Genomic DNA, 22,406 nt, shown 5'->3' with positions numbered 1-22,406 from the left:
CACCTCGTCATAGAGGGGAGGAGTGAGTCAGCCCCACTCAACCAACCACGAAAAAGGGGTTGGACTTGGAGAGGGTGTGGAGAGAAACATCAAGGAGGTTCGCGAAGGTTGAGGGGCGGGGCCTATATAACCCGCAGCTGGGGCATTCCCAGAAGGCAGATGAGCTTTTACGGAATGAGCTACGACAAGAGCGGAGTGTGTGGTTTTTTTGGTCAGAGCTGGGTTGGTCGTCAGTGGTGGTCAGTGTTTGCGTAGAGTGGAAGGGTTGCGTTGAGTTGTCGGTGGTGAGGAAGAGTTGGACTAAGCAAGAGAGAAAGAGTCCTGGAGTTAGTGAGAGAGGGAGAGTGAACCCGTCACGCCAGACCCCCCACCAGCAGCGTTGGCTTGGCTCCACCAAGCAGCTCCGACCCGCTACCCCGCGCACACGACAGGATCGGTGGCATCGGCGGCCGTCGAGGTCCAGCCCGACGTCCCCGTGCGGGATCAAACTCCAGCCAGCTCCGTGCCTTCCTCCAGCCACCCACCTCCTGTCATTCCTGCCTGCAATTTCCATCCATTTGCGTACATGAGTTTGTTTTGTTCGTGCTGTCCTGGGTAGTAACAATAAGTCTGTATAAGCTAAAGATTTCACTGTGTCACCTGCGTCTCATGTCCCTATAAATAAACGTGACTGCTTTCTTCTTGCTTATATGTGTGTAAATAATAAATCCAGTTACTCTTCTGTACGTCTTCTTCCTCTTTGCATTCGGTCGCTTTAGAGTTTTCCCGATTGAATAGCGGTGGCGCGATCCGGCCAAAGTTTGGGGTAAATCGGGTTTTAGTTAGGGGAATAACTGTTCGGTCGCGGAGCCTCCGCTCGGCAAACATACCATCTTTAACTGCGTACAGTAACAATATGTTTAAACCGCAGCCGTGATGCTAACGCCGCTCCCCCCCCCCCCCCCCCCCCCCCGCCCCAGAATTTCCATGTTTTAAACGTTTCCCAGTGTTTACCCTGGATTAGAATAGGTACACCGTATCCCTGCGTGTTGTAAGAGACGACTAAGAGGGTTGGCGTCAGGAAGGGCATCCGGCCATAAAAACATTGCCTCAAAAAGAGAACCATGACAATTACAACTACATATGGGCAGGGTACAGCCCGAAGTGGAGATTGGTTTCTGAGGTTTGAGACATGGAATGTAGGGACAATGACAGGGAGATCAGGAGAAGTGGTGGAAGTATTGGTCAGAGGAAGAGTGGACATATGTTGTGTGCAAGAGACGAGATGGAAGGGAAGTGGTGTGAGAATGGTGAAGGGTAGGCAGGGACAGAAATACAAGTTTGTGTGGCAAGGGTGCCCGGAGGGCGTGAATGGTGTTGGTGTCCTATTTTCTGAGGAGTTTGTAGACAGTGTGGTGAGTGTGACTAGAGTGAGTGATAGGTTGATGATGGTGAAAATGATGATTGGAAAGCTCTTGGTGAACGTCATCTCGGGATATGCTCCACAGGTTGGTCGGAGCGATGAAGAGAAGGACAGGTTCTGGTGTGCGATAGACAAGCTGATGGAAAACGTGAAAGATGAGGAAGTTGTTGTGGTGGGAGGAGACCTGAATGGACATGTGGGAAGGAGTATGGATGGTTTTGAGGGAGTTCATGGGGGTTACGGATATGGTGTGAGAAATGGAGAAGGTAAAAGGCTTTTGGAGTTTGCTGATGGAGCTGCTTTGTTGATTTGTAATACTCAGTTCCAGAAAGAGGATAATAAGCTTGTTACCTGCATGTCAGGTGGGTCAACGACAACCGTTGACTACCTGATGGTGCGTAGGCGAGATAGGGGGCACCTCCGGGACACAAAGGTGATCCCGGGGGAAGAGGCTGTTTCACAGCACCACTTGGTTGTCTGCGACATAAGGGTGAAAGGTGCGAGGAGAGCTCGGCGGGTGAAGTACCAACCGAGAATGAAGGTGTGGAGGTTGAAAGAGGTGACAGTAAGGGAGGCATTAAAAGAGAGGCTGAGTAGGGTCGAGGATGATGTGGTTGAGCTTGAAAGTGGTTGGATGTCAATGAAAGCTAGTCTGTTGGGAGCCGTTGGTGAGGTATGTGGATGGACAAAAGGACCACCGAAGCACTCGGAATCATGGTGGTGGGATGATGAAGTTGGAAAGGGGATTGACGAGAAGAGGAAGAAGTTCAAGGAGTGGCAGAAGGCGAAGGGTACGGGAGCAGAAACAGCAGAGCATGAAAGTTATAAGGCAGCCAGGAAGGCTGCAAAGAAAGAGGTAGCAAAGGCGCAGGAGGCATGTAGGAAAATGTTCAGAGAACGCTTGGATTCGGAAGAGGGTCAGAAAGCAGTATTCAGGATTGCAAAGCAGATAGCGAAAGAGAGGTGTGATGTGATGGGGGTGAGTTGCTTGAAGGATGAAGTGGGACAAATCGTTGTTGACCCAGATGGAATTAAAGGAAGATGGAAAAGATATATGGAAATGCTGTTGAATACAGAGAATGAATGGGATGGCAACATAGAGAGTAACCCAGTTTTAGGACCGGCAGAGAAGATAACTGAGAAGGAAGTTGAGGAAGCGATAAAAGCAATGAAGGGTAGAAAAGCAGGAGGGCCGACGAGAGTTGTGGGAGATATGTTGAAGGCAGTAGGAAGTTGGGGTGTGAAGAGAATGACAGAGATCTGTAATCTGGTGGTGAAAGAAGGCCGCATTCCAGTGGATTGAGAACTGAGTACCCTCGTCCCTCTATGCAATGGGAAAGGTGACCCTCCGGAGTGTGGCTCGTACCGAGCGATAAAGTTATTGGAGCATGGAATGAAGGTATTGGAACGGGTGTTGGAGAGGTGGATAAGGAAGAAAGTGAAGATCGACGAAATGCAGTTTGGATTTATGCCAGGAAGAGGAACGACAGACGCGCTTTTCATTGTGAGGCAGTTGCAGGAGAAGTACATGGAGAAGAGGAAGAAGTTGTTTCTTGGGTTTGTTGATCTGGAGAAAGCATTTGATAGGGTTCTACGAAAAGTATTGACATGGGCATTGAGGAAGTTAGGAGTGGAGGAATGGTTGATCAGAGTAGTGATGGCAATGTACAAAAGAGCGCTCACAGCTGTAAGGACGAAGGACGGGAGCAGTGGTGAGTTTGAGGTGAAGGTGGGAGTGCATCAGGGGTCGGTACTAAGTCCACTACTATTTGTAGCTGTGATGGAGGTGCTGGCTCAGAACGTAAAGGAGGGTTTACCGTGGGAGTTGTTGTATGCAGATGATCTGGTGTTGATTGCGGAAAGTACGGATGGACTGAAGGAAAAGATGAACAAGTGGAAGGAATGTATGGAGACAAAAGGTCTGAAGGTGAATATCGGAAAGACGAAGATGATGGCAAGTGGTAAAGCATGTGGTGAGGTGGAAACAACTGGGAAGTGGCCCTGTGCTGTGTGTAGGAAGGGTGTCGGAGTGAACTCCATTCAATGTACAATGTGCGCTGAGTGGGTTCATCAAAAATGTAGTGGTCTGAGAGGGTCATTAACCAGTGTGGCAGCTACATTAAAATGTAAGGTGTGCACAGAGGGAGCTGCAGATGGAGGAAATGTTGAGTTGGATCTTGGAGACGGCGTGAAGCTGGAAGGTGTGAAAACATTTTGCTACCTCGGAGACATGCTGAATGGAGAAGGTGGATCAGACTCGGCAACGGTTGCTCGAGTGAGATGTGCATGGAAGAAGTTTCGGGAACTGAGTGGCATGCTGATGATGAGGGGAGTGTCGTTGAAGCTGAAGGGAAAGGTGTATGCTGCATGTGTGAGAAGTGTTATGATTTATGGGAGCGAGACATGGGTAATGAACGTAGAGCAGCAACGAAGGTTGGAAATGGTGGAGATGCGAATGGTTCGACGGATGTGTCGAAGTATTGGTCAGAGAGAGGTATCGTTGAGAGAGAGGAAGACAAATGATGAATTGCGAAAGATGATGGGAATAGAGCCTGTGATTGATGCTGTGAAGAGGAACAGGTTGAGATGGTTTGGTCATGTGTTGAGGAAGGATGAAAGTGACTGGTTGAGAAGAGTGATGGAAATGAATGTAGAAGGAAGTAGAGGATGGGGAAGACTGAGAAAGGCTTGGCTAAGGATGGTGGAAGAAGAAATGCGGGGAAGGGGGTTAACAAGGAGAGATGCAGAAAATAGGGCAAAATGGAGAAGATTGTCATGGGGACCGCAAGGCTAACCCCCGCTCTAGTAGGGAAAATGGCCTTTAAAATGCATGTTGTTGTTGTGTTGTATTCCATGAAGCGTGAGACGATGGAGTAGAGTGGGTTTCTTGTAAGATAGCCACATCTAGTTTCCGTTGCCTTACAAGGTTGACCACTTGGAGCATCCTAGACTGGCTCGCGCCACCATTTATATTACACCATTTATACCAAAGATCATCATGGAGATGTAAAAAAGGTAAGCAAAGAGAAATGTGTGTATCATCATTTTAGTTCATTTTTAGCTTTAACAATGTATTTCTTAAGCCTGCTGCACTGCGGTTTAGTGAAATTGTGGTCACTGGGTTGGCGAATAATGCTTCTTTCCATTTCAATGAACCCATGTAGATCAGAAAAATGATCTTTTATTTCAATGTCATTTTCTAAAAAGTCTGGTTCAGGAACTTGAGTATTTGCGATGACGATGGTAAAACGTTGGAATCACTGTACGTGGAGAATTCCTCAATGTCATAGGATTCCTCCTCCGACATGTCAGAAGCACTATCCGGGACACTTACAATCCCTGGCTCTTGAGACACAGGAATACTCTGTGGTCTGCAGGTGTCAGCCTGCACTGTTTCTGTAGGAACAGGTTGAGGGGGAGGTTCTATCAGAACCTTGCATGAGTACACTGATGTAGTCATGCCACATGTTCACTTTTGTGAAGACCTCTGTTTTCTAAGTAAGAAGATTAAATCATGGGCAAATGACAAACCATGGTTTAAAAGTGGACTTCAGGCAAAGCTGAAAGCAAAGGAAGTAGCACCTCAGAACGGCAATCGTATTTGGTACAAGAAAGCTAAGTATGAAGTGCAGAGGGAGATTGGTCGGGCAAAATTAGAGTAGACAGAAGATTGAGGACCAGTTCATAACGAACAATGCTGGAGCTGTTTGGGTCTTCAGAATATTACTCTTTACAAGGACAAGAGTTGTGTCACCAATGTTGAAGACGCAAAAGTTCCTGGCAAGTTGAACGAGTTCTTAAGCTGCTTTGATCGCCAGAATACTGCGGCTGTTACAGTTTCTTTCCCGGGTTGCAGATTCACCGCTTCCTCTGCCTTTTACTGTGGAGGAGGCCGGGGCCAGAAAACCTTTGAGGAAACAGAATGGCAGAAAAGTGGCTGGTCCTGATGATGTTTCTACTGCAACTATGAAGCATTGTTCACGACAGCCCTCCTCTGATTTCACTTATTTCTTCAACAGTTCTTTGCAACAGTCCATCGTGCCTCTTTGTTTGAAATGTTCTATTATTATCCCTGTCCAAAAGAAATTGAAGGTGACAACACTCAACGATTATAGCCCGAGGCTCTCACCTCAGTGGGATGAAGGTGTTTGAACGTTTAATTCTCAAACATCTTAAGTCTATCAGAACCCGTTTGCTTGATCCTCTTCAGTTTTCCTATCGGGAAAATCATTCGGTTGATGATGTTGTTGCCTTACTTCTTCATGTTGTTCTTCAGCATATTGAATTTTCAAATCGTTATGCTTGCATTATTTTGATTGTTACTCCTGCCAGGGAGTAATGCATTCACTCGTGTCCGTGTGTGTGTGTGTGTGTGTGTGTGTGTGTGTGTGTGTGTGTGTGTGTGTGTGTGTGTGTGTGTCTGTTCGTGTGTTTGTGAACAGGATATCTGGAAAAGTTCTGAACGGATTTGGATGAAAGTTGGTGGGATGATTGCCCTGGGATAAGGAAGAATTGATTAGTTTTTGGTGAAGCTCAGCATATTATTCCGGATCCAGGAATTTTTTGAAGGATGTTTTTACCATTGGAAGATAGGGCTCATTTTTTTTCAACATTATCTTCTATATATTCTATATTTAACATTGTGATATGAAAACTGTTTTCATATTTGTTGTAAATGTAGTTTAAACTCGTGGTTATGCGTTAGAGCGGTGTATTTTTTTTAGCAGCGTCGTCTTCAATGTTCTTTTTTTTTTCCTAATAAAGACATATTCTGTCATTTTAAAACCACCAATGTGTGGATTAGGTTTCCCCGTTTCATAAAATGTATCGTTTGATATGTATAATGCTTTAAAACTGTTTTTTTTTTGTTTTTTTTGTTTTTACCCCAGAAGAGATATCAACATTTAGCTCAGCGAATGTCAATCGCGGTATCAGTATTTGATGAACTTATAAAGACTTAGTTCCAGAATTGTCAATGGCTGAGGTATATTAACAAATGAATAAAACAGAAAATAAAGCAGAAACAGAGCATGAAAGTTATAAGGCAGCCAAGAAGGCTGCAAAGAAAGAGGTAGCAAAGGCGCAGGAGGCATGTAGGAAAATGATCGGAGAACGCTTGGATTCGGAAGAGGGTCAGAGAGCAGTATTCAGGATTGCAAAGCAGATAGCGAAAGAGAGGTGTGGTGTGATGGGGGTGAGTTGCTTGAAGGATGAAGTGGGACAAATCGTTGTGGACCCAGATGGAATTAAAGGAAGATGGAAAAGATATATGGAAATGCTGTTGAATACAGAGAATGAATGGGATGGCAACATAGAGAGTAACACAGTTTTAGGACCGGCAGAGACGATAACTGAGAAGGAAGTTGAGGAAGCGATAAAAGCAATGAAGGGTAGAAAAGCGGGAGGGCCGACGGGAGTTGTGGGAGATATGTTGAAGGCAGCAGGAAGTTGGGGTGTGAAGAGAATGACAGAGATCTGTAATCTGACGGTGAAAGCAGGCCGCATTCCAGTGAATTGGGAACTGAGTACCCTCGTCCCTCTATACAAGGGGAAAGGTGACCCTCTAGAGTGTGGCTCGTACCGAGCGATAAAGTTATTGGAGCATGGAATGAAGGTATTGGAAAGGGTGTTGGAGAGGAGGATAAGGAAGAAAGTGAAGATCGACGAAATGCAGTTTGGATTTATGCCAGGAAGAGGAACGACAGACGCCCTTTTTATTGTGAGGCAGTTGCAGGAGAAGTACATGGAGAAGAGGAAGAAGTTGTTTCTTGGGTTTGTTGATCTGGAGAAAGCATTCGATAGGGTTCCACACAAAGTATTGACATGGGCAATGAGGAAGTGAGGAGTGGAGGAATGGTTGATCAGAGTAGTGATGGCAATGTACAAAAGAGCGCACACAGCTGTAAGGACGAAGGACGGGAACAGTGGTGAGTTTGAGGTGAAGGTGGGAGTGCATCAGGGGTTGGTACTAAGTCCACTACTATTTGTAGCTGTGATGGAGGTGCTGGCTCAGAACGTAAAGGAGGGTTTACCGTGGAGTTGTTGTATGCAGATGATCTGGTGTTGATTGCGGAAAGTATGGATGGACTGAAGGAAAAGATGAACAAGTGGAAGGAATGTCTGGAGACAAAAGGTCTGAAGGTGAATATCGGAAAGACGAAGGTGATGGCAAGTGGTAAAGCATGTGGTGAGATGGAAAGAACTGGGAAGTGGCCATGTGCTGTGTGCAGGAAGGGTGTCGGAGTGAACTCCATTCAATGTACAATGTGCACTGAGTGGGTTCATCAAAAATGTAGTGGTCTGAGAGGGTCATTAACCAGTGGGCAGCTACATTCAAATGTAAGGTGTGCACAGAGTTAGCTGCAGATGGAGGAAATGTTGAGTTGGATCTTGGAGACGGCGTGAAGCTGGAAGGTGTGAAAACATTTTGCTACCTCGGACACATGCTGAATGGAGAAGGTGGATCAGACTCGGCAACGGTTGCTCGAGTGAGATGTGCATGGAAGAAGTTTCGGGAACTGAGTGGCGTGCTGATGAGGAGGGGAGTGTCGTTGAAGCTGAAGGGAAAGGTGTATGCTGCATGTGTGAGAAGTGTTATGATTTATGGGAGCGAGACATGGGTTAGGAACGTAGAGCAGCAACGAAGGTTGGAAAGGGTGGAAATGCAAATGGTTCGATGGATGTGCGGTGTATCGTTGAGAGAGAGGAAGACAAATGATGAATTGTGAAAAATGATGGGAATAGAGCCTGTGATTGATGTTGTGAAGAGGAACAGGTTGAGATGGTTTGGTCATGTGTTGAGGAAGGATGAAAGTGACTGGTTGAGAAGAGTGCTGGAAATGAATGTGGAAGGAAGTAGAGGACGGGGAAGACCGAGAAAGACTTGGCTGAAGATGGTGGAAGAAGAAATGCGGGCAAGGGGGTTAACAAGGAGAGATGCAGAAAATAGGGCAAGATGGAGAAGATTGTCATGGGGACCGCAAGGCTAACCCCCGCTCTCGCAGGGAAAATGGCCTTAAAATGCATGTTGTTGTTGTTGTTGTTGTTGTTGTTGTTGTTGTTGAATAAAACAGATTTGGCAAAATTCCAACTGTTTTTTTTTTTTTTTAAAGATCGCATATTCACCCGGGGTTGTGAAAGGCTAAAGAAGAAGAAACTTCGCATTGGCTTCCCAGACCAAATAAATAATTCTGGTTCTGGCTCTGTGACTTTCAGGTTTATTACTCCCGCTAGGGAGTAACGCATTCGATCGTGTCCGTCCGTGTGTGTATGTGTTCGTATGTTCATGTGTTTGTGAACAAGATATCTGGAAAAGTTCTGAACGGATTTGGATGAAAGTTGGTGAGATGATTGCCCTTGGGATAAGGAAGAATTGATTAGTTTTTGGTGAAGCTCAGGATATTATTCCGGATCCAGGAATTTTTTTGGGAAAAAAATTTTGGGAAAGATTTTTTTCTGTTTTACTGCATTAAAGCTTTTATTCTTATTCTTAAATGATGTTTTTCTCCTCTAATTCCGAGATATATCTAAATAAATTCTCTGACAGTTATGGCTTACTTTCCTTTTCATTTATTGTTTTGGGGAGAGGGGATGTTAAACAAAACGTATTATTCCAACTTGACCCACGGCGGGAGTATGCGCTCGACTGAGTGGCGTTCTAGTTTTAGTTCTGCTTTTAATACCATTGTCCCTGAGAAACTCTTTAACAAAATCCAGTTCCTTGGCTTTCCTCCTTCAATTTGCTACTGGATTTGGATTTTCTCCTTAACCGTTCCCTGCAAGGGTGCGTGCTGCCACCTCTTCTCCATTCCCTTTTCACCAACGATTGGGTGTCTCATCATGAGTCTGTGCAGCTCGTTAGGTTTGCCGACGACATGACCATCGAGGGTATTATTGTGAATTCTGATGAGTCAGGATACCTTCAGGAAGTTAATGGGTTTGTGTCATGGTGCAAACACAACCTCTAGCTGAATACTGAGAAGACTAAGGAGATGGTTGTTGACTTTTGTAAGATGAAAAGTGCAGTCGACCCTCTTACCCTCAATGCTGAAGTTGTTGAAATTGGTGACTCCTTTAAACTACTTTCAAGACCACAACACAGATATTATTACCAGGAAAGCTCAGCAACGCCCCTACGTCCTACGGCAGCTAACGGAGCGTGGCCTTTGCAGGGAGATTCTCAGCCTGTTTCATTGCACGTGCCATTATAGAAGGTGTTTTGACTTTTTCTCTGCGTGTGTGGTATGGCAGCTGCACCCAGCGACCGAAGCTTCGGCTCCAGAGGGTTGTGCGCATTGCTGGCAGGATTATTGGATGCGAGTTGCCTTCTTTGGCTTCAATTTATACAAAGCGTACTGGTGAATCGATCGCAGAGGACAGTCTCTGATGCCTCACATCAAGCTAATGCCCTGTTTCAGCTTTTGCCATCTGTTAGGCGATACAGGTCACTCAGGTCTCAGACAAATCGCTTTAGGAATAGGGTTTTTTTCCCCTCAAGCAGTTACTGCCCTGTCCAACTCTATTACCACTTAAACAGCTGTTTTCTGTTGCCTTTTTTTTTTGTGATGTGGTGCTACTGCTTTGATTATTTAGTTGTTGCTGAACGCTTGGGACAGGGAAAGGGGGTGGGGGTGCTATTCATTTGCAGTTTTATTATTATTTATGACGATGGTATTTAACGGTTTATTTATGCTCATCATGTCCATCATGTGTTTGGTTATGTTATGTGATAGTAGGCTTGGTTATTTGGTCAGGCGGAGGGAGAGGAAGGTGAATGTGAGAGATTGCATCATTCTAATTTTGTCAATTTTTGACATTTTGTTGCGCTTGTGATATTGTATTATTGAGTGATTGTTTTATTGTTAGTATAACTTTGAGTTTATTTTAAATTCCGTTTTATTGTCTCATGCATTACCAGTTAACTTTGCTTCGTATGTGTGACCAACAGCAAGACATATTCCTTGTGTTTTTAAACTTGGCAAAATAAATAAAGTTCTTCTTATATGCACACTGGGCCTAATAGACATGTCACATTGTCACACTGCACTAGGCAAGGATACATAGACATAGATACTGTCATGCCGGTGCCTCACAGAGTCACAGGCATAGTGATCCATCAGTGTGTGACTGTGCGTGCTGTGCCTCGGATGGACGTTAACCCCGGTGTCCCATCTGCTATCATTAGTTGGTGTATGTTAAAGACACAATGGTGTCCTTTGCCAAGAGTAGACGAGTTATCACCGGCATCCTGAACAAATAGCAAATCCCTGCCATAATTGCTGGGAAGGCAATGGCAAACAACCTGTTATCACCTTTACTAAGCAGCCAAAGACCTGTCTTCAAGCAGAGCACTCAATCGATGAATTGATCAATCAATATTCCCAAGCTCTTTCAATTTCTTTCATTCGGGGAGCTCTTCCAAGCTCTTTCAGGGAGGGCCTTAATGACTTGGTAGATTTTAACGTTTACACGTGTACACGATCAACGAACGGACCGTGTTGTGTACACGTTTAGCAAAATACATGGATATGCACATGCTTACTCCCAACGCAGAAGGATCTTTTTATGGGGAGCTTCTTGGCGGTAATCATTGCTAGATGGAAGTCGACGCGCACCTCTGCCATTGTATTCTCTGCTTGTGGACGTTCGAGAACTCCGTTGCTCAATGGTGTAATTGGATGTATCACCATGGTTACAAGCGTATTGGTAATAATAATAATAATAATAATGCATTTATTTTATATAGCGCTTTTCAGGAAGCCCAAAGATGCTTTGACAGAGTGCAAAACATAATGCATAGCAAAACATAAAAACAATTGCAAAAAAGAAGAATCTTGTAATGGATGGAACACATTCCTGTTAACGTATAACAATAAGGTATTATAATATTATTATAATAATAATGTATTATAATAACGTATAATAATATAATAAATATTATAATATAATAATACTTGATAGTTAAGTATTTTTACGTAACCATTAAATTTTAACAAAGTAATGCTATAAATATAGTTCTCTTTGTAGCATAATATTTTACTTGTATAATACAGTTATATAAGTATATAACTATTGCAGTCATATATACAGACGTATTTTTAATTTTAGGCGGTGTATGCTCGAAATTTTAAAATTTGGTCTATTTTAACCATCAATGTTATGGAGCGTGTAACTGCCATATAAAACATTTTTATTTCATGGATATTAAATAATTACTTGAGATCATCTTAAAAGCAGAGCGCTTAAAAGAAGGAATGAGAGAAGGAAAAAAGTGTGAATGTGTCATTCCGAAATTTCCTTCAGCGTGACGTCCTTCGTATAATATTCCTCCGCCACCCCTGTTGCTGAGTGAGAAGGCATTCACCTTAGCATCAGCAAGTAGGCAGAACCACCATAAACGAAGGTCCGCACTCCGTGACGAAACATCAGCATCCTTCATTGATTGACAAAGAAAGACCAGTGACCGTCGAGTTCCGCTTGCAGGCTGGAAGGACTTGACATAGAGCGCACTGTTTGGTGCTTGCGGAGGAACTCCCCACGGCCCGAAGCTCGGCTTTGTTGGTAGTGCTAGTGCGGGATCGAGCCGGGCAGCTCGGAGCCGATTGCAGACAGCAGCTCGGTGCTCTGCCTCGTTCTGCAAATGGAATGGATGAAAGCGGTGAAGCTTCGGAAATAGGTTCGACATTGCAATTCTTATTCCCTCGATATTCATTGCAAAATACACCACCACGTACACTAACAGTACATCCTTACAAATAATTATAAGATATTGTTTATTTACATGGGTTCGGTAGGCTGTGAATTGTCGATGTTCAATTGAGTTCGTGTGAATCCATGTCTGCTGCCAACCATTGTGTCTGTGTTGTCTATGTTCCCCGCGCCACTATTTTAGTCCCGCTGTGTTGTTTCTCACTTCCCACTGTGTTCTTGTACATACAGACTAATATTGTACACACCGACTTGTATTGTACACACAGACTATATTGTACATACAGACTATATTGTACATACAGACTATATTGTACATACAGACTATATTGTACATACAGACTATATTGTACATACAGACTATATTGTACATACAGACTATATTGTACATACAGACTATATTGTACATACAGACTATATTGTACATACGGACTGTATTGTACATACAGACTAATATTGTACACACAGACTTGTATTGTACATACAGACTAATATTGTACATACAGACTAACATTGTACACACAGACTAATATTGTACACACAGACTAATATTGTACATACGGACTATGTTGTACATACGGACTGTATTGTACATACAGACTATATTGTACATACAGACTATATTGTACATACAGACTATATTGTACATACAGACTATATTGTACATACGGACTGTATTGTACATACAGACTAATATTGTACACACAGACTTGTATTGTACATACAGACTAATATTGTACATACAGACTAACATTGTACACACAGACTAATATTGTACACACAGACTAATATTGTACATACGGACTATGTTGTACATACGGACTGTATTGTACATACAGACTAATATTGTACACACAGACTAATATTGTACACACAGACTAATATTGTACATACGGACTATGTTGTACACACAGACTTGTATTGTACACACAGACTTGCATTGTACACACAGACTTGCATTGTACACACAGACTTGTATTGGACACACAGACTTGTATTGTACACACAGACTTGTATTGGACACGCAGACTTGTATTGGACACACAGACTTGTATTGTACACACAGACTTGTATTGTACACACCGACTTGTATTGTACACACAGACTATATTGTACATACAGACTATATTGTACATACAGACTATATTGTACATACAGACTATATTGTACATACAGACTATATTGTACATACAGACTATATTGTACATACAGACTATATTGTACATACAGACTATATTGTACATACAGATTATATTGTACGTACAAACGATATTGTTTTCAGCATTTCTGCTCTAAGACACAAGATATCAACATCTTTACCTTTGACATTATGATATTTATTTATGATTTGATATCTCTACAATAATCTATTATCATGTAATACTATACTTCATGTTTACCCCTCCAACACTACCCCAGCGACACCGCATCTGCAAGCTCCACGACGACCAAGTAGGGGGTCTGTAGGAAAGCCCATTAAGCTTTTAGCCAACTACTTTGAAGTAGAGATTCCAAAGATCGACGTCCATCATTATGAACTCGACATCAAGCCAGAGAAGTGTCCTCGTCGTGTCAACAGGTACCTCCTTGGTCACAGGTGTCTTAGTGCATTCTAGGCTTCCTTTTCCATTGTTGGACCTCATCATCGGATATGGAACTGCAACTTTTATTTTGCACAGATTTTTACAACTTTATTAAAGTTAAACATGGACAATGCCATCAATGCGATGAAAGAGAGATATTTGTTGAAAACAATGAGCTGATGCTCCAGGTCCTCAACTTTTGCGTGGCATGAGGAATATATCTGTTTAATATGAAAGCCAAGTCTGAAACGGTTTTTGAAATATGAAATATCGCGTACACAAGCCATTAACGAGATGGTTGCCATGGCAATGGGATTCTGCCAATCACAGCCGTGATCTAATCAGGTTGAGATAATGTCACGAGGAATACATATCTGCAATATCTAATATATAAAGAAGAAAGTTTTTGTTTATGCATTTCGACCCCTCAGGAAGCAAAGAAACCAAACTTTGCATGGCTGCCTCTTTCATCCAGAGGAAGATTGAGAGCTATGTTTGGATAAAAAAATTGACCCCAGATGAAAGCAGATAATTGGCTTTCAGGCCTCGATTGGGTCTTGCGCTTATACACTGCCTGGGTTTTTTTGTCCTGGGAGCGATCAATTAATATGAATTGTGAGGATTGTATGTTGAATTTGTATGTCGTGGCGGATCCACAAGGGAGGGGTATGTGCATCTGGCGCATGCCCCCTAACCCCCTCCCCTCCCATCAAAAGCGATAGTTTTTATGCCTCCGCCCCCGAAGGTGGCCTGAGGCATTATGTTTTCGGGTTGTCCATACGTCCGTCCATACTGGCTAAACCTCGTTTTTCTCAGCGACCATATTGATACGTTTGTAGGGCATGGGCAGTGATTACCTTAGTCCAGGTGGAATTGCATAGGTAGTATGCTCCAAATGTCATGTAGCCATCTTGATGTACATACGTCAGGCCGGATGTCGTGTAAGCACGTATCTTCGTTCCCATTACGAGGGGTGGGGTTATGTTAATTAGGGATTAATGGTAAATCCCCTGTATGTAATGGCCTCGGTTACTTTTCCTCTGTTCCTTATGACACATGCAGCACACACACCTCGCCAGGAAATCGCGCATTAACCACACTGAATAAAAAGAGACCGGAAACCAGGCATCCAACACTACTGCTGGTGCCACAGCCCCTACGTCACCACCTCAATCAGGCAGGCCGTGGGGGTGCGCCCCGAGGAGCAGTGATTGGTCCGTGAAAGATTGGCGCAAAGACTGCTAAGATGAGACTATGGGATTGGTGGAGCAGGCACGGATGATGTCAGAGCCCCGAGTATAAAAGAACGCCCTGCCCGACATTTTCTCTCTTCTTGCTTCTTTATTTCCTCGCATGTTCTGGGTGTGGTGGCGAGCGGTCGTCTCCCCGACATTTTCTCGTGGCTGGCTCTGACCTTCTGGCTTCGGTGGTGAACATTCATGATTTGACATCTCGCTCCGCATCGGGAGTTCACGGCGAGTGGTCGGAGTTCATAGTGCTCTTGCGCTGGGAGACGTGGGTGCTGGTGTGGAACAGACAGCGAGTGGACGAGTGCGGCCTGCTTGCTTTGGGATTGGCGGCTGGAAGAGCGAGCTGCGCGCCAAGGTCGTTCCCGTGCACAGACTTCGCGCCAACGAGCGTATTTTCGCATGCAAGGACGTGGGGTCCGGGACGATTCCTGACGAGGTTCAAGAGCCGATTATAGCTAAGTGCCACAAAAACACGTATTTATTTTCACAGTTATTTTTCCCATTGTTTGTATTTGAGTTTGTTTGGGGGCGCTCCAGTTCGGACTTTATTTTATCGTGCATCATTTGTGACCGGCATTTTCTTTAATAAAGCCGTTATTTTTGTACATTTTAATCCTGTGTCGTTTGAGTTAATTTATCCAGGTGCGAAGACGTCGGGTGGAAGCCGTCCTGGTACGTTCGTCATGCTCCTTCCCTCGCATGTAAAGAATACCGTCATCATTGGATTGAATGCCTTGGAGTTGAAGCTCGTTTGGTCATCCGTGTCACCCTGCGGTGTTCACTACAGGGTGGTCACACGACAATATGTCTGATTGAGACAAAACTTTCAGGGTAGGAGTGACACCATGCAGAATGTTTTTATGATATTTGTGATGTCATAGATCACGTGGTATGGCAGCCATCTTGGATTAAACACAGATGATTTAAAAAATATTTCTTGGAAACTGCTGAATGGAACAAAAGCATGATAATGATAACATTATTATCTTGGGGTGAAGTGGTATAACAGCCAAAAATGTTTTAATCAAATTCCTTATCCTAAACATCAGAAATTGAATGCACATGATCTATGACCCATTTGTATTGAAATATTAAATTTATGACATCATAGGTCACATGGGTTGGCAGCCATATTGGATTTAACCTAAAACCTTAAAAAATACATCTTCTCCCAAACCACCAAATCGATTGAACGAAACTTTACGTGTCATTTACTGGGCATAGTGATTAAAAGATGATTACAAAAACATCATTGGTCACATGGTGTGGCAGCCATATTGGATTGAAGGAAAACATTACATAATTATATGTTTGAAACCACTTACCCTATTGATGCGAAATTTTACAAATATCATACATCACTGTTGCATATCGTTTGAAAAGGATGATGTAATACTGTCATAGGTCACGTGGTTTGGCAGCCATCTTGGATAGAAAAACGAACCTTATCCGATCAACACGAAACTTCAAAAACGTGATCCCCTTCCCATATATATGCAGAGTGTACATTTATTAAGGTCATATGTCATGTGGTATGGCAGCCATATTAGTTTGAAAGCCAATATTAAAAAAAAAATCCTTCTCTGAAACCGCTTCACTGATCGATGTAAAACCTGTCATGGCTGGTAAAAATGTGATACTTGAAAACAGCAAAGGGATTTAAATCAAACTTGTTAATTTTTAGGACAGTGAACGAGGGCATCTACCTGTTGTGGGACTTTGCGGAGGCATATTGGTGACACAGTCGCATTGTTCTAGTTTCACATCTATTGAGGTGTTTCTAACTGACGATGTGGTCTCGGAATGTGGGAAACTGTATCGCAGTCTGTTTTTCTAAAAAATTATCACTGTAAAAACTAAATATATAATAAGGTAGGTAAGCCTTTCAAGGAATTAAACGTAAAATCTGCAACAACTATATTTAGGAAAATGCTTAAAAGGTTTAATGTTTACATTTTTAGGTTATTTCTCTGAAATAACCTCAGAGTGAGTTCCGGTGTCCGGCCCATTAGTGGCATGATAATTCCATTCCATTAGTGGCATGATAATTACACTGAGACAAGCTTGTTTCCCAGAAGCTTAAAATCGAAATCCTTGATATTCTTCCTTTATCCAGTTTTGACCCCATTACTTCTGAGATGCACAGTTCATTGTCCTCACCGTGAAACTACCACTTCACCTGATAGTTTGTTGATAGATTACACATAGGATAAGGACATTAGGGGTCAGGACTGTACTTTTGCTTGATTTGGAAGACTATTTAAACATTGGGAGTCTTAAGGGAACACCCAAGCAGGTGAACTGGAAAAATTACTTTGAAGGTCAGAATTGGGGTTGGTGATCACTTTTCAGAGGTATGTGCTGTAATGATTGTACTTGCTGAATGCACCATATTGCATCTCCATAATGTGCCTTGATTTTGATCGATCACACAGGTGTGTTGAGTTGGGGGGGAACATTGTATTTGTTCACTGTAAATCCCTGGTGTTGGGCTAGTGGCTAGGGTGCCGGCTTAGGATCCTAGGATCCTGGGTTCGAATCTTGGTCGATCGCCGAATTAATGCCAGGGGGGTTGACTCAGCCTGTCATCCTTCCGAGGTTGGCTAATTTGAGTACCAGTTCACTGGTAATTCCCTGTTTGTCGTTGAAGGCGGCAAAAAGGGCTGGCGTCAGGAAGGGCATCCGGCCGTAAAACATTGCTTCAAAAAAGGGGACCAAAAAACAACAACTACCACGGTCCCCGAAAAGGCCAACCCCCGCTTTGCGGGGAAAAATGGCCTCTAAACGGTGGGTTTTTTTTTTTTTTTTTTTTTTTAACACAGGTGTGTTGAGTTTTATCGTGTACTTGCACATCTGAGTCGGTTGGTGTCTTCATCTCTCAACTGATTAAGGGAGCGATGAGCGAATTAGAAGTTCAGCCTGGGTTGTACATACCAGCGCTTGCTAACCCCTCCCCCACCTTGACTCACGTGTGTGCATTGCAGGGAGGTTGTTGATTATCTTGTGAATCGTGCCAGTGTACAGCTGTTTCGTGACAGAAAGCCAGTTTATGATGGTCGAAAAAACCTCTACACAGCCAACCCACTGCCCATTGGCAGGGAGAAGGTGATTTTTAAAATCTGGACTTTCTTACGCACCTTAAGTTTTGCCTTTAACTTGCACGCAATGCTTAAAATGCAACACACGTGAAATTCCCAAAACTGAAAATTTATAAATCGGATCATGAAATCGATTGTTTTTGTCTCGAGTGAAAAGAATGCATGCACCACCAGCCAGTAAATGCAACTTTGTGAGTTTCCCAGTGATAACTGTGGTGGTAGCAATGTCTTATCCACAACTGGCTGAAAAGCATTTTCTTTCCTTTCCAATCGTCCACAAGGAATGGCTGAATATTAAAATTACTAGATAAATTTAAAAATACCTAATAATCCTCTCACTTTGTGTGAAATAGCTACATTAGTCATACAATTCCCACCCCCAACCTCCTCCACTTTCTCGAGAAAAGTCGGGAATCCATGCAGCACATTGTTCTACTTACGGCATCACCCTGCACCAGACTTCAAATAAAGAAAGGGAGAAAACTTTCAGCAATGAAAATAAGTTTATTCCAGTAACAAAACGAACGTAAGTGGAACGGTTTCGAACAGACTCAATCCTCACTATTTTGTAAAAATTGTTGAAAATATCCCAAGTGCGAATGGACCCTTTGTTTTTTTGCGAACAACACTATGCAGCGGATAAAGCGAGCAGGTGGCAAAACTGCATCATGGTACCCATATGCGTTTATTCACTTTTACTTTATTAAGATCGTCCATCCGTTTCAGAAGAGACGATAACATGCACTAGAGACTGAATGTGTAAACAGATTTTCAAAACCAACATAATATATACAGTCACGTGAAAAAGTAAGTACACCGCATGTAAAGTTTTGACTTTTTCAACATAATTCAACAACAACATACAGCTATTTGATCTTCATTTCAACAATATTGATAGATAAAGGTGATATAATATAACAAATATCATGAAACATTTACATTTTGGAGGCCATTGTATCTATCTATAATTCCAGTAATCTCTGTACGTTTGTACGTCTGTACGTTTGTCTGTGACCGCTGTTTCTCGACAACCACGGGTCCGATATACTTTTAACTTGCCAGGTATATTGCTGGGGACCCGAGGATGTGCCTTTTCAAGGTTTCATATTAATCGGACAATTACTTACCGAGCTATGTCCAAAAAACGATTCAACCAATCAGAGAGCAGCGAACTATCGCGTGTGCCGAACGTGGCGGACACACTCTGCCTCGGATGGCACATTTGAGAGCGTATTCATTTATTTCACGTTTGCAAACTATGTTGGCGTTAAACTATGTTTTAAAACTAATAAAAACGAATTTGCGTTTCATTCGCTTTCCTGCGCGTTTGTGCACGCGATGGCGATTTCTTTACCAAACTCCGGAAGCCGTTCGCTTTGGACCAAACCATTTCATGTAAATAGAGGGGGGGGATTGTCACCGTACTCGCAAGCCGTTCGCTTTGGACCAAACCATTGCATGTAAATAGAGGGGGGGGATTGTCACCGTACCCGCAAGCCGTTCGCTTTGGACCAAACCATTTCATGTAAATAGAGGGGGGGGATATAATTTTAGATATAGATATACGGGCAATGCCCTAGTAATTTAAATAAACATAAATGCAAATTTCACGTGTGGAAAAAGTAAGTACACCCTTGGCTCTAATCGGTGGTATTGCCCCCTTTGGCAGAAACAACCTCAAGTAGGCGTTTCTTATAACTGTATACCAGTCTCTGACATCGATTGGGAGAAACTTTTGCCCACTCCTCCATGCAGAATTCTTTCAGCTGTGCGATGCTTGAGGGGTTTCTTGCATGCACAGCTCGTTTCAAATCTCCCCACAACATCTCGATGGGATTTAGATCCGGGCTTTGACTTGGCCATTCCAGAACCCTCCATTTCTTTCTTTTCAGCCATTTATTGATGGATTTACTGTTATGTTTAGGGTCATTGTCATGATGGAAGGTCCACCTTCGGTTGAACTTCAACTTTCCGACAGATGGCCTCACATTATTCTCAAGCACCCTCTGATACAATGAAGAATTCATAGTGGATTTTATGATGGTGAGCTGCCCAGGCCCTGATGCAGCAAAGCTGCCCCAAACCATAATATTTCCACCACCATGCTTTACAGTTGGTATCAGGTTCTTGTGGTCAAATGCTGTCTTTTGTTTTCGCCAAACATGTCTTCTGGTACTGTGGGCAAAAAGCTCTACCTTTGACTCATCTGTCCAGAGCACATTGTTCCAGAAGTGCTGGTCTTTGCCTAGGTGTTCATTGGCAAACTTTAGTCTTGCCCTGATGTTCTTTCTGGGCAGCAAAGGTTTCCTCCTAGCACACTTCCCATGTAGATCAAATTTGTGCAGCCTCTTTCTAATGGTAGACTCGTGCACTTTGACATCGACAGTGGCAAGAGCTACCTGTAGGTCCCGTGATGACATTCTGGGGTTCTTAGAGACTTTTCAGCATCTTGAGGTCTGCTCTCGGGGTGAACTTGCTGGGGCGGCCTGGCCTGAACAAGTTGGCAGTTGTTTGGAATCTTCTCCACTTGTAGATGATCTTCCAGACAGTCGAATGATTGATTTCAAATTGTTTGGAGATCTTTTTAAATCCCTTCCCAGACTCGTAGGCATCTATAACCTTCTTTCTGAAGGCCTCAGAGAGCTCTTTTGATCTCGGCATGGTGACGCCGCACACTTCAACAACAAAGAGCAAACCAAACTAAATGTCTGAGGTTTAAATAAGACAGGCTCCTCCAAGATCCTCTCTGACGAGACAGGCTCCTCCAAGATCCTCTCTGACGATGTTCTAATCATTTGCACCTGAGCTGGTGCACTCGATTCTAATTTTAGGTATTTGAAGTAGTGATAAATGTAGGGGTGTACTTAGTTTTTCCACATGCGAAATTTGCATTTATGTTTATTTAAATTATACAATGGACGACAAGATGTAAATGTTTCATGATATTTGTTATATTATATCACCTTTATCTATCAATATTGTTGAAATGAAGATCAAATAGCTGTATGTTGAAAAGGTCAAAACTTTACATGGGGTGTACTTACTTTTTCACGTGACTGTATGTATACACTTACAAGTCGGAAGCTTGCCTCCCAAGCTGCCACCTTCCCAGCTTTATTTTCCAATTCTACTTCTTTATCAAAATGCATTTAACAATTCCAGAACTTCGTATATAGAACAGCCGCTTATTTTCTGTAATTAGCGTCTTGTTCCTAACATTACCACCACACAGTGAGCCATTATTTGGCCAACTTGCTCAAAACACCATTAGACGTAAGCTGTGAGCCGTGGATCACACCTACCTTTCTGTTTGAGGGTATGATTGTTGCACTTCATTATTCTCCCACAAATTTTGTGCCGTTCGCTTTTCTAATTTTGTGTTCACTACACCTACCACATGCAGCCTGAATAAACATTAAATTGAAATTATGCTTTATGTACTTCCTTATAACTATTAAGTTGATGTACCTCCTTATCACAATTTTGCATGATCCGGCCTGTGCCTTTTAAATAATTATCATAAATAAATCCTTTGTTGACGTTCCTTTCCAATCTGTCCATGCCCGTCTTTTCCCCCATTGATCCAGTGCTGTTCGCACTTAGTTTAGCTAGGGAGATAATTATCATTCCTCGAATAATTGTCTCTTTCAGTCCGGCTTGCATCAAGCAGGAAAGCTAGGCCACCCTAGTTAAGATTTAATTAATATAAGATTGGTGCATATCCGAAGGCGTGTGCCCTGGCCAGAAGGCCACGTGACATTCGGTTAAACGGTATTGTGAGGCAGACACTAAAGCATGTGGGTAACTGATTGGCACTGGCAGTTGATTAGCAACTTGCTGCGGCATGAAGTTATTCGTGCACAGTAGCCTCAGGTCCGGTGAGTCCGAGGATACTCCCCTCTTAGTCGACCCGAAACCCGTGGCCGTAACAATATATTTACAAATTATCTCGCTGCAATAATACAATTTCATGACACAATCTTTGGTCATAAAGAAAATATTATTGTGTGCACGTTTGTGCCGAGTTTGCATATCATATACCACAACATTTTCACAAAGTTTTAGTTCTCTATGAAGCCACTTTTTTTTTTTTAATGATGCATCCACTGCATACTGGTCAGGTGGAATTGGAGGTTACTTTGCCCGGAGAAGGGAAGGATCGTGTGTTTCATGTTTCCGCACGATGGGTTTCCTATGTGAGCTGGCATGCTCTGCACGACTCGCTGTCCGCTCGCCTCGTTCAGGTCCCCAGTGATGCGGTCCAGGCCGTTGATGTGGTACTACGTCACCTCCCTTCAATGCGGTGAGTTTGACATGTTTGTCAGCTTCGAATTTTCTGACCATAACTCTTTAATCCAAATTTTAC

At 43.1% G+C, this 22,406-nt stretch overlaps 2 protein-coding genes across 4 annotated transcripts in view; one reads left to right on the top strand and one right to left on the bottom strand.

The window, feature by feature from the left end:
- LOC144891042 (uncharacterized) overlaps positions 1-22,406 on the bottom strand; it is a 114,798-nt gene that overhangs the window by 58,598 nt on the left and 33,794 nt on the right. The gene's annotated exons all lie outside the window — the stretch shown is intronic.
- Positions 11,913-22,406, top strand: part of LOC137421782 (protein argonaute-1) — an 88,673-nt gene continuing 78,179 nt past the window's right edge. For 2 of the 3 annotated variants that reach the window (XM_068108176.2, XM_068108178.2), the window contains exons 1-4: positions 11,941-12,077; positions 13,529-13,688; positions 17,927-18,047; positions 22,162-22,343. In XM_068108176.2, the coding sequence (XP_067964277.1) occupies positions 12,047-12,077; positions 13,529-13,688; positions 17,927-18,047; positions 22,162-22,343 (494 nt within the window). In that variant the 5' untranslated portion in view covers positions 11,941-12,046. Of the gene's footprint in view, positions 12,078-13,528; positions 13,689-17,926; positions 18,048-22,161; positions 22,344-22,406 lie in introns of all 3 variants that reach the window. The other variant, XM_068108177.2, reaches the window with a different exon arrangement.

The sequence above is a fragment of the Myxine glutinosa genome, chromosome 2 (genome assembly GCF_964187855.1).
Source record: "Myxine glutinosa chromosome 2, kmMyxGlut1.1, whole genome shotgun sequence".
In the NCBI taxonomy this organism is placed as follows: domain Eukaryota; kingdom Metazoa; phylum Chordata; class Myxini; order Myxiniformes; family Myxinidae; genus Myxine; species Myxine glutinosa.
Note: the sequence above shows the minus strand (reverse complement) of the source record. Positions and strands in the feature narration are given on the sequence as shown.